The 12,663-nt window shown below is 43.1% G+C and overlaps 1 protein-coding gene across 3 annotated transcripts in view; it reads left to right on the top strand.

The window, feature by feature from the left end:
* Window positions 1-3,124, top strand: part of URB1 (URB1 ribosome biogenesis homolog) — a 59,976-nt gene extending 56,852 nt beyond the window's left edge. For all 3 annotated transcript variants that reach the window (XM_072845387.1, XM_072845379.1, XM_072845397.1), the window contains 2 exons: window positions 629-1,231; window positions 1,867-3,124. In XM_072845387.1, the coding sequence (XP_072701488.1) occupies window positions 629-1,231; window positions 1,867-2,072 (809 nt within the window). In that variant the 3' untranslated portion in view covers window positions 2,073-3,124. The remainder of the gene's footprint in view (window positions 1-628; window positions 1,232-1,866) is intronic.
* Window positions 3,125-12,663: the final 9,539 nt, after the last annotated feature.

Raw genomic sequence — 12,663 nt, 5'->3', positions numbered from 1 at the left:
CCATGACACAGGCAGCATCTAACGGAGGGTGGCCCCACGTTACAAAGTTTGGCTGCCTGTCTCTTCCCTTGGGGGGTGAAAAATTCATGTGCCCTTGGTTGACAGCACCTCGCCAGCCGGACGCTCAGCCAAGATGCAGCTGTGCTGGAGGAAGGCAGACTTGGCTGCTTTAGCCTGTGCCATTCAAAAGCAACATCGCTGTGCTGGTGTCTCCTTCCGTAGGCAAGCGTGTGCTGTGCCTCCCCCAGCCCAGAGAATAGCGGCTTGAGCGTTTCTCATGAGGTGGTGTAAATAATGTAGCCTTACGGGCAAAACTGCAGCTTGTGGACGTCTGGAATACCGCCTTGGCTTCGCTGGACTGTGGGCCAGGCCCTGGGTGGCATTCTTGCTCACCTCAAAGTTAGGCAATCCAGTTCAGAGAAGCGTTTCAGCCTGTGAGTCACTGGGAGCTGCCTGTAGCCCATTTGCTCTGAATTGCGTAGGCTCAATTAGGCTGCTAAATGAGGCTAGTACTTATCCTTTTAGCAACTGAAACAACACATGATACCGTCTTTCTTGCACAATATTGTACCAGGAAAATCCTTTGGAGTATCTGATGTTTGTTTTGGTGGTGTTTTTCTTCTTACAGAAAATATTAAAGAAAAGAACAAATCTCAAGCCTCATCTCATGCATATCATCACATTCGGAAAAAGAATGAGATAGAAAGAGACGATGACACTGCTGCAGACCTGAAAGTCTCTGAGCTGGAGAAAGGCAGAGATCATCTGAATTCCATATTTGCCCATTGGGAGCCTGTTTTCCCAGCACTGCCTACCAAACAGCGAGGGGAGCCCCTCAAATCTGCTGACTTTGCGGATGAAACAGTCAGTCTTACCTGTGCGACCACTTACGTAGTAACTAAATGGCTTGTAAAGTCCATGGTTGAGCACAGCCTCAATATGCAAAATGTTTCGTTAACTCTGCGGTGGCTACAAAATTGCATCTTGCCACACCCAGTGGCAGTGCAGGAGATGCTCAAGGATGAGACATTGAGAAACAACATCTTCAAGTTTTACACCCAGATCTGTGAGGCCAGCAGTGGAACGGCTGAACTCTTTAAAGAGCTCTGTTTGTTCAGTTCAATCATGCTTCACCTAATGGACGCTCAGGGCCTGACCAACAACAGCTTTCATGAACTTGTGAAAACGTTGTGCCTGTCAGCAATGACAGAAGAGGACGCGAACAAGAAAGGTAACTTGTCTTTTCCTTTTCGCTCGCATTACAAGGCGGTAATGGTAGAAAGTAGGTAGTTCCATGGGTTTTTTTAATTCATCAAAACAGTTTGAAGTTTGCCTATGTCCATTGGTGCTCATAACTTCACAAAGTAAAAGCTATGTCTTTGGTTAGTATGGGCACAGGGGTTGGTGGCACAGAACAGGGTCACACTGTAGGAGTTTCTGATAGTACAACAGTCATACTCCCTCAAAGAAACTTTCCTTTCTAGGACTAAAATGGAGTTCAGTGAGGTATAAAAAATAATTCCAAGGGGAAAAATAGTCTGCAACAAATTAGTCCCTGTGGGTATGGGTTCTGATCCGTATGTTGTTCAGTGTTATCATTTGATAGCAAAAGCCCCAGGTCAGATTTCAAATTTTTTTATTTAAAGAGGTCAGAAGGTTGTGCTAACAAGAAGCTGTTTTCTTTCCTTAGTGTGAGGAGGATTATTGGCTTTGCATGGGCAAAAACCCCACAAATTTTCCACCTCGGAAGAGGGTTAGGAAACTATTTTAAAACATAGGTCTGGAGGTAAAATGGTTTGGTTTTGTATTACTATGTGGAAATAGAAGAATATCTGTTCTGATTTTTCTCTAATTTTTCTTCTACAGCTGTTTGTGTATTCCTGACTTCTGTTTACATTGGGGACGTATGGCTTGGAGCACAGGAGCCAGATATGTTAATAACCCATGTCAAATTGATCTGCAGTAGTGAAGATGATAAATTAAACGATGATGACTTGGAAACTCATAAACAAGGAGAAGAAACTATTGTGCCTCTTTGCAAAACCCTTTACTCGGCTACATTGGGGCATTAATTCAGTGAACTGACACTTAATCTTTAATGTTATATGCTCTGCCATCATTGCTGTGAGCCATGAAACCCTCCTGAACTGTTCTCCATACAAATCTAACTTGTTTTGTCATAAAGATCAATACTTTATTACTCTGTGCAAACTCAGAGGGGGAAAATTGTATTCATCATCTCTCAGTGGAACAGTAAAGCTATAATTTCCCTTTTCTTGAACAGTATGGGACACTGAATGTTATTTATATCATTTTTATTACAGGCATTTTTAACTTTATGAAGAACCAAAGAAGACTGATTAGTGCATTGCCTCTGTACTGTATTTCAGTCCCCGTGTAGTTAAAATCCATCCTCTCTCCAATATAAGATGGGGAAGAAAGACTGCAGAACTTCACCACAATGTGGTTTAAGCGCAAAGAACGAGTAGTTAGAGGTTTAGCCACGATGATTTACTATTTCTTGAAGAACCCGGTTTCTTTCATGATATATGATACCAAAACCAGTATGAATAGAAGACTGAACACTGGAATCATGATGGTCTGGGATTCTTGTTGTTTTTAAATTAAATGGCTTTTGAAAGCATTTCTATCAGAGCAGGTCTGTTTTTATTCTCCTTTCTGTGGTGTTTTTTGGGGGGTTTTTGGTTTGTTTTGGTTTTTAAATTTAAAAAAGCCCTGACCAGTCACCGCTGCTGGGACTTGCAACAAAGGCCCATCTTCTCTCCACTCTGAAAAGACAAGAGATGGAACTAAAACCCATATGACTTGCTGCTCATTGATTTTATATGTTTCTTATTGGAAATTCTCTGTGAAATCTGGTAAATATTTCTTGAATGTGTCCTCAAGGGCAGTTTAACATACCATTCAAGATGTGCAAACATGCAGAACCTGAACTCGAACCTTTGAAATGTAGAACAGGATTTATTAAATTGACTCATGAATATGTGTTGTGCCTAGATATTTTGTACAAATTCTGTACAGGGAAAAAATCAGACATGCACACTCCTTGTGATGTTTAATTTGTTTTGGGTTTGTTTTTTAATAAAAAACCGTGAGACAAAAATAATGATGATTGCTTCTACATATAAATATTCTTGTCCTAAAGAAGCCATAATATCTATATCAAGCCTTGATTTAAAAATAACAAATATTTCTTTAAAAAGCTGCAAGCCCATTAGAGGCTAAATTTTGTGTCATATAAAATCCCTAGGGTCTGACATCAGGAAATCTTCTTTGCAATGAAAAACCCCCTCATTTTACTTAATTAAATAACAGGCAAAATGAAACCAAAGGAGTTCCAAAATGAACGATGCCGTTCCATCTCATCTAACTGGAGAAGAAAATATTCATGACACATAGGGAAGGAGTTTTTCAGCTGTCTTGAGGGACTGAGCACATCTAACTGGTTTATAGTATGATTTGCTTGAGAGAATTAAAGAAATGAGGTAAGACGATTCAACCAACCTAAAGACAGTAATGCAGAAATGTATTTTCTCTACCCAAATCTATCTTAATTGGCAATAAATTAAATTTGTTTTCCCCAAGTTGAGTCTGTTTTGCCCATGATGGTAATTGGTAAGCAATCTCCCTATCTTAATCCTAACCCATGAACTTTTTCATCCCATTTTTCCCCCCTGTCCTGCTGAGGGGGAGTAAGAGAGTAGCTGGGTAGGCATCTGGCAGCCAGCCAAGGCCAAATGTAATGTGGTGTAGTGTAGCCCCTTCTGATCCCTTAATAAAGTAACAAAACCCAAATCCTAAATGCCACAACCCAGTTGTCACACACTCTCCAACAAGTTGCAAGCCCAGAATGTTTTTGGGTGTGCGCTTGTATGCCTTGCAAGCCTTTCACGTGCCCTTTGGCCATGTTTGCTTAAAAAAATAAATCGTGTAACTGTGGTACCTGCAGGAGCAGAATTAATGTGTTGAAGCTCAACCAGGTGGAAGAGTGATTCTTGAGTGAGATCTGATTCTAGAAATAGGTACAGCAGATACAAACAGGCGTGCTAAATTACTTATGCTTAAACAGCTATTTGCACACCTTGGTAATTCCTCTCTGGATGGAAATAGTGATTTCTGAGTGTAGTTTTGTCACTGCTAAAATAAGATAACTTTCAAGCCTGTAGTGGGCTTTAGCTAATGAGATGCACGGTGCTACAGAAGTGGAAAGTAGGATCAGGAGACCGTGACTACGACTAGGGCCAGTCATGCATGTTGGTATGCTTTCCTTACAGTAGCGCATCTAAATCCTGACCAATTGCACATGAATCCACCCTAAGGGTTCATACCCAAATGATGATTTTCTGATGGCCTTAAGTATTCAGAAAGGCCCAGCAGTGAGTACTTTCTCCCTAGCTTGTAGTGTTTTGTTAGTATCTCCAATACTGCTATTACCAAAATACTCAAGGTTGGAGGAGAGGATTGTTCATATGCATTTCTTTTCTTTTAAACGGTAGTTTTGGAAACAGAAAGAGAAAATGAATGCAAATGAACTGACAATTTAAAGCTACTAGCCTGTCATGTAAAAGATATATAGCTTATATGTGCTTATCAGTAAAAAGAATGTAGCTGTGCATGTGGAAACTTTTAAAAATAAGGCTTAATCTCTCACCGCCTCTGTGCTTCAATATATTCTAGTAATGTGGCAATTAGAAGATTATTCAAAAGTCCTCCTGGAAATAATGGTCGAGTATCTTTAAAAGCCATAGATGCTTAGCAGTTGAGTGATTTGTGTGTGTGAATTACTGCCAACATACTCAAAATGCATTTTAATAAATTATATAGCTGGAGAGTCATTATCTTAAGAAATTAAGCTTGATTAAAATAAAATGTGGAGAGCATTTAGAAATGGAAAACTTGCTGCATATATGGGCCTACGTTTTAAAACAAGGAGTTTCTACAACTCAACACAAGTTACTCACTTTGATGCTGTTGTGACAAGAACCATGTGGATGAAGCTCCAGAGCGCTCTGCAGCGGGCCCAGCGGTCTGGGCTGCCTGCACAGAAGTCATTGCCAGGACAGGCCTTTTAAGCCTTTTACTCAAAATTCAGAAAAACTCAGTGAAGTCAACAGCCCAGAAGAACATACTGCTTCCTGTTGTACCTGATGTATAGACCACGTACAGTTTGAGTTGCAGGTGGGGCTCCTCAGGATTTAAAATGGATCTCACTGATGGGCTGCTGGTGCCAGCGCTCAGATGAGGACATCTGACACGTTAGCAGGAGAGGACTTGACATAGCATGAGTGAGTGCGCAGAACATGTGGCTTTTGTGGGTGTAGTGGTTTGGGGTAACATTTTTACAGAAGTCAACTATGTCTTTGAACCAGCAGCATGAGCTGATTTGGGTCACACGTCGTTGGCTGGGGGGTGCAGCATTTCAACCATCCATGAATGCTGCAGACCACACAGGGAAGGCCTCTGGTAATGGAGGACTCTGGGGCAAGGGGAAATAAAGTGCTCGCTGTGGAGAGCAAAGCACTGGAAGGGCCTTGAAATGGGTACGTATGGAAGCGTCACAGAAGGAAAAGCATTTCTCTCTCCCCCACTCCCCTCTTCCCAAGTTAGGTGCTGTAAGATAGGCTTGCATTTTGCATATTATTTATTACTGTTTATATACTTCATACTATATGCCTTCCATTTCCAGGTAATTTGAAAGGGGGAAAAAAAAGTGTTTTCAGTGGTTGTGTACTTTGACTCATGTTCCAGTGCAACTACTGAAAGAACACCAGCTGTTACAAATGGGAGTATTCATCTTTCAGAAATCCCCTTGGAGTCCATTTGTAGAGAAGAGGTTCTTGAAAAGCTGGGTGATACGAGTCTGTCGAGTCAGGGAGGAGGATGCTGGAGCAGGCTGCGCCGGCAGGCAGTGCAGAACTTGCAGGAGGGTTGTTCTAGCTCAGAGTAGACGGATGTGGCAGGAATGATTGAAGTGCAGTTCCTGCATCCTTGAGGAGGAAAATGGGTCTAGATGGTTGGGTCCTCTTCAGACCATCTTTGATGATACTGTGTGATTGCAGCGGGGTTAGAGGTAACTGTCCCAGTTTGCAGTGGGAGAGCTGGTGCCAACAAGGGAGTTGATTCATGTCTCCTGTAAGAACTACCTCAGCTCTAGCAAAAGGTAAGGGTATCTGAGGGGAGGGGAAGGCTGTTGCGGCCATCTGAGTTGACTGATGGAAATGGTTGGTTCGATATATCTCTGTCCATGTTGCACCTTCAGTTCCTGCAGCCTTCCCTTGTTTCCTCCATCTGCCCATGACTCAGTCTGACTCTACAGACTTTACGCCTTGACAGGTTTCCAAGCCCAACACCAGCAGTAGTCAGTCTGCTCAAAAAGCAAACTGCAGAAGTGTTTTATCTTGGAGATTAAAAAATTTGAAGATTTAAAAAAAACCCCCACAATACAAACTTATGCCTGGTGGTTTGGTCTGTCTCTTGTGTTTAAGGCTTTTTTAACACAGCCCAACCCACCCACTCTCTGGTAACATCATAGCCCACACTCCCTGGACGCAGCATAAGGCTGCTCTGGCAGTGCTTCACTGTAGGAGTTTTTGCTGGCTGCTTGGGGATGTGGAATTTCTAAGCTTCTCCTCAAGCTTCGAATGAATTTTCTGTTTTCCTCAGCCCAGCAACTAGCTATGCAGTCTTACATCTATTCCAGCCCTCGCGGCCTTCCTCAGCCCGAATCTGCAGTCTCAGCTTCATGCTTACTGGAGCTCTAAGGGTTCCTTACCCTCTCGTGGACCTTCGCCTGGTTCTGCCTGGGTTTGGTGGAGCTCCACAGGTGCGGAGAGGCGGAGAGAGCAGAGGCCACTGAAAGGGGAGGGAGTGCGAGCGGCCCTTCCGACTCTGCTCCAGCTGAGCTAAACCCGTCCTCTCCACCTCACCGAAAAGCTGCTGTAACCGTCATGGAGGGCTGTAGCTTCTGTTAAACTATTTGTCAGCCCCTGCTGAAAGCAGGCAGAATGCGATGTTGCTTTTGTGGTTTTGCCAGCATTTTCCTTTGATATAAAATATGGTGAACACACTTCTCTTTTTCTAATGCCTGGGTAACTGGCAGATACCATTTCAAGATTGTTCAATATTAACAGTTTCTTTTCCATCTACCATTGCAAAATGGAAGCAAAAAGTAATTGGTTATTGGCAGCAAAACTGTATTTCTGGGCAGTAGGTAAAGCTCATGACTTTATTCAGTAAGACACTCACTTGAGATAATTGGTGCTGCCATTACCTTTTAAAGGCTGTTCTAGGTAAACTGTGTTTTAATAAATTTTAAGTAACCCAAATATTTTTTGCAATAGAAAAGTAAATAAAAAGCATAGTCTATCCTTGAGGGAGCTGCTGAGCTTTAAGTTAGTGAAGCAAGTTGTAACCCTTCTAAAAGCAAAGTTTTATTGTTGATGTTGCACTTGACATTGTTGCTCGTCTTTCAGAGGATGGCCAAGTGGAGGTGTCACTAAGATGCAGCTGATGAGTGTGACCTGAGGACAGAGCCAGAAATAGATGACTTGTGGCTCTCATGATACATAAACAATATTGGCTATGCTGCCTGTTCAGTCAGATCAACAGGATGCTGCTTTCTTTCACAGCAAGACACCACCAGTGAAAACTGATGCTGCAGAGACACCCCCAAGGATAACAGGGCTCAGTGTGCATTCAGGTGAGCAAGGCAGAACTCTTTACAGGACGCGGGGTGTAACTGGGATAGACTTTTCTGCCAGAGGAGTAAATCTGCTCTCAGCCAAATGGGTCTTAATGAGAACCACTCAACTGGCAGCACACCCTTTGCACCACGTAACTGGGAAAGGAGTTTGAGTCTGAAGCCTTAAAAAAGAGAGAGAAATTTTACAGTCATCATCATCAGCATCTAAAATGTTGGTCTAAAATGCTGATCAGGCAACTCCAGCAACGTTGCTCAAATATGGCCGTTAGGACTTCCTCTTATGCATCCAGGATTTTTCAGGTTTGTCGTTTGACAAAAGTCGTTGAAAGACATTTTTCTTTCGCTTCTTCTCCTGAACTAATTCAGGTTTGTGGTATCCATGTTTAATAGGCAGTCACAGCACTGAGTTTTTCTCTGCAGTCAGGAGAACTGTACTGCTGGTTTATGTTTAACCTGTTCCAGTTTTAACTCAGGCTCAGATCCTTCCATGAATGCCAGTTTCATCTGAAAGGGAGGTAGGTGTTTGAGAAGCAACCACATCTGAGTAGGGGCTACTGAGATCATCACAGTGAGGCTGTTCACCATTGGAACTGCTTTCTTCTATCTGGTTCCCTACAATCACTTGTCTGTAATGCGTGGAGAGGAAAAAAATGTACAGTTATCAGAGACATCTGTTTGGAAGACATTTTCATAAGGAAGTACATTATCAAAGTTTTAAAAAATATAGAAGATGGTTCTTCCAACACAAAAGACATTGAATCCAGCATGAGAGATGCTTTTGGACTTCAGCCCTCTTTATCCACCGTGAGAATCATGTCCTTACCTGGAAATGGCGTATGACCAAGAGCAAAAGTGGGAGCTGTGGCTGATATGTGGTGACTCCCCCTTTCCCCCTCAAGATGGGACCTTCAGTCCAGCCCTTAAGCTTGGTTCTTTAGCTGGATTTTTAAAGAGGAAACTAGAAATTTTGCTATGACTTGCTCTGTACTGAGGGTGAAGGGGACTGTCACAGCAGCTCCTGGAAAAGAGAAGAGGGATGAGGGCTTTGTGTGACTGTGAATGGGTGTCACTGGGGGCAAGAACAAGAGGGATGTGTGATATCTGGGAGAGGTTCCCTGGCACTGGGGTTGGGAAAAGGCAAGACACAGCTCTAAGGGCTGGTGGGGATCTGAGCAAGAAAATCAGACAGATCTAAAAAGGCGCGGGTAGGACTAGGGTAGCAGGAAATTTCAGTGTACAAATAATAACAATTCAAAGATGTATGGTTCTGCCAGAAAACCAAGTTAGTGGTTGGGTGGAGGGGGCAACGACATGAGAACAGCTGAGCGCACCCTGCCTCCTCCTCCCTGAGCCCTCTTCCCAGCAGCTTCCCAAACTTCACCCTTAAAAAACAAACAGCAGATGAGTCCTGGCCTAGAAGCACTAGTTCCATTCAGTATGGCTGAACACAAGATCCCAACTACTACCATATCCTTAGGGCTTCAAAGGTGGGGAGGAAAATTACATTGGGAAGAAAAACATAACCCCCAAGTGAGAATGAAAATGGAAAAATGTTTGAAAAGTCTTATTAATGTCCTGGACCCATGGCCTCAGAGACAAGAAAGAAGACATCTTTGGCTAAAAGCCAGTGTTTCAGTGGCTAAACAAATGTAACAACCAAAATCTAAAAACCAAGATAATGTAAATGGGATGAAAAGGAAAATAATTCTTCTTAATACTTTGGAGGAAGGGAAATATAAACTTTATAACTTCAAATCTATATTAATTGCTAATGAAAGCTTAAAATATCTGTGCCTAACAAGACTAACACAACAGGGATTCTGCTTAATGGTAATTCAAAAAACCAAAACAAAACCCAAAAATCTCAGCAAGAGGCCCACCACAGGCAGGCAGATTTGGGGTTTTCTTTGCTATGATGCAGGCATATTCAAGACAACTCTCTTCTGATGGTTTGGCAGAAACACGACAAAAATACTCTTACCAAAACAGGATGTTTTCCTTCCAGTCCATTAAGTAGCTAAATATCATCAGCTAGCTATCCATATTTTAAAATCAGCTGGAGAACTTGCATCCCAGAGACCTGGAGACTGTCTGAGGAGAACTCTGGCCGGCTCCTGTTAATTGTTAACCATCCCTGGAACAGCAGGGAAGTTTGAGGAGGCTGGAAGAGCCTTAGTGTCCCAGTGCTCAAAGAGAGTGAACCGGTCAAGCCAGGCCACTATGAGGCAGTGCAACTGACCTCAGCCCCAGGCGAAATCATGGAATTCAAGCTAAGATAAGATACAACTGAAAAAGTATTTCAAAGGACAGAAAAACTCATTCCAGACAGTGTGGTTTTATAGAAAGACAGGACCGGTGAAAAATGTCTGATGTCATTTTTTGAGGGGAACACAATTTGAAGGATAAAGGTAGCTGCACATATGCAGCCATTAAAACTGCAGTAGGGCGTTTGACTTAGTACTCCATACTGCCTTCTTTAAAAAGAACTATACACAAGCACCATTAAACAGGTGTTACGTGAATTAGGCTTCTCAAAGAGTAACTGGAGAATGAGCTCTGACTGTGGCTGTTTCTAGCAGGGCTCCATAAGCGCCCGAGCCCGTTCAGCATTTTCATCAGTGATCTGGAAGTAAATGTAAAGTCACTCTGGATGAAAGATGCAGATAGAGATACTGTGATACAAGGAGCAGCAAACAGTCATACAGCACAGACTGGACAGCTAGTTCCGACAGACCTATTTGAAAAATATTAATATATTACATTTAAAGCCTCAACCCTGGCAATAATATTTTTCATTGAGAACTGCAGATTTTTCATACACTATTCTCCCTCAAGCCTGTGAATCGTGGCACTCAGAAAAGCTTGAGATATTCAGAAAAAAAAGCAGAGCTAATATTTTGTATTTTTGGATTTCTGGGGACAGACATGATCTTTGAAAGCCTGGAGTAGGCGATACTGTGATTGCAAAATTTCATATGTTTATCACACTGTCTATCCACAGTGATCACTTTTGGGCTTGTTCTCCTCTGCAGAGGTGTAGCACCTGGGCAGAGACTTTGGGAGCCTGCATCCCTGCCCTCAGAGGGCAGCACTCTCAAATCTCCTCCAGTGCACGAGTTGTCTGTGGTTTGGTTTACGTCCCGTGAGAGTGAGCCGACAAAATCTCAGGACTGCCTGGACTGGGCATTCTGCACCCTCTGAGGAGACAATGTTGGATTTGATAATACGGTTGTTCATAGGACACTATTTGAATGCATGGCTCAAGAGTTATTTCACTCTTTTGATTGTCACTTGTAAATGTCTGTCTGGTCACTATTAGATGGAAGCCTGTTTGTGTCATTTAAAACCATTTAACAGTTTGAAAACAAAAAGCCTCATCATTTCAGTCTGCAGGAGAAAGGGCAAGAAGCAGGAGGAACTTCAGAAAGCAGCAGCGAGCACCCTTAATGCTAACACAGCCAGCCGGCTTCCCAGCACCCGAGCGGTGCAGTCCCCTGGACAGCCCACCTGGATGGATGTTTGCCTGGTGGCACCGGCCCTGAGAATGTCTGAGCAGCAGCCGCAGAGGGCATGTTCTGACCTCACATCCAGCAAACGGTGTCCTCTCAACTGCAGAGTCTCAGTGCATGGGATTTCGGGAGGGGCACTGGCTACTGGTAAGGAACCTCTGTTCCTGGTTTTGAGTTCACACGTACATTCACACAGTGGCTGGTGCTAAACAAAACCCCAGCCCCTTAGTTTTCACTTGGAGACCAGTTATCTCTGCACAACCTCAGCACCACCCTACCAAGTGTGATACCAATCCCAGGCCTCTCTCCAGTGGCATGATACCTGCTGAAAGGTATGGAGCATGTTCCTTCAGATGACAGGAGTGAGAACACTTTCCTGTGAAGACACTGTAATTTGAGCTCTGGTGGCTGAAGTCTTATAACAGGCTTTGACAGTTCATAGCTAACCATTTTTACAGCCTCTGCTCCTGTGGGTCTGACAGCTGCTCACATCCAAGGGAGCTGGTTCTGTCATCATAAAAAGAGAAAGTTCTCCTAATGATGGAGGTGCGAAAGACAGCTTTATCCTTTGACACCAGAGGCTTGAGAATGGCAAGATTTATTATCTGCTATTTGAGATTAAATTCAGAAACTGTACGGGGAGAAACTGGGATAGATCCCCATGAACACTATGTACGGGAAGCCAGCTGTAAAGACTTAGCTGTCTTGGCTTCTTCTGACACAAGGAATGATGCTGTAATCTATGCAGTCAAGTCACGTAGACCTCAAATACCATTCTTGTCAGAGTCCCGACCATGAGATTTAACCCCGACCAGAAAGAACCCCGACCAGAAAGAACCCCGACCACTGAGAAACGGGGTTCTTTCTGAGCTCTTAGCCAGTCTTGGCTAGGAAGTTCCAGATACCTGGGTGTGAGAATACGTGATTACCACTAGTAAGAGACGGTAGGTAGAGATCGCAGTTGAGTATATCTTAAGTGAGTTTATAGACAGACAAACGACCTTGATCCCAGGAAACAGGCTACTGTGATAAGAAAGAGAGGGCTGAAGAAAGTAGAGAACAGGAGCAGCTGCTTTAAGAAAGTAGAAAACAGGAGCGTGGTCTGCTTAGCCAGAGAAGTACCTCTCATGAGGATCTTCTTACTATGGTATTAAAAAGGACTTCCTCTCCCCAAAGACAAGGTAGCATGCCCAAGTAGAGCTATGACATGTCTTCCTGTCATCTGGAGGAATATGGTGCCTTGAGTGTCAGACTCACTGCCTTCGTGTACAGGAATAGGTACTTTTTTGTTATTGTAATATATGGTGGTTATATTGTTCACTAATGAATATTACAATCTTGAAGGTAAGCTAAAAAAAACCCAAACCTCTGAAAACTACCTGCCCTCATGTGAGATCTAGGATATTGCTATAGATTTTTTTTCTGTCCTAG

The sequence above is a fragment of the Ciconia boyciana genome, chromosome 1 (genome assembly GCF_034638445.1).
Source record: "Ciconia boyciana chromosome 1, ASM3463844v1, whole genome shotgun sequence".
NCBI classification, from domain to species: domain Eukaryota; kingdom Metazoa; phylum Chordata; class Aves; order Ciconiiformes; family Ciconiidae; genus Ciconia; species Ciconia boyciana.
This window is presented reverse-complemented; position numbering and strand designations above follow the sequence as displayed.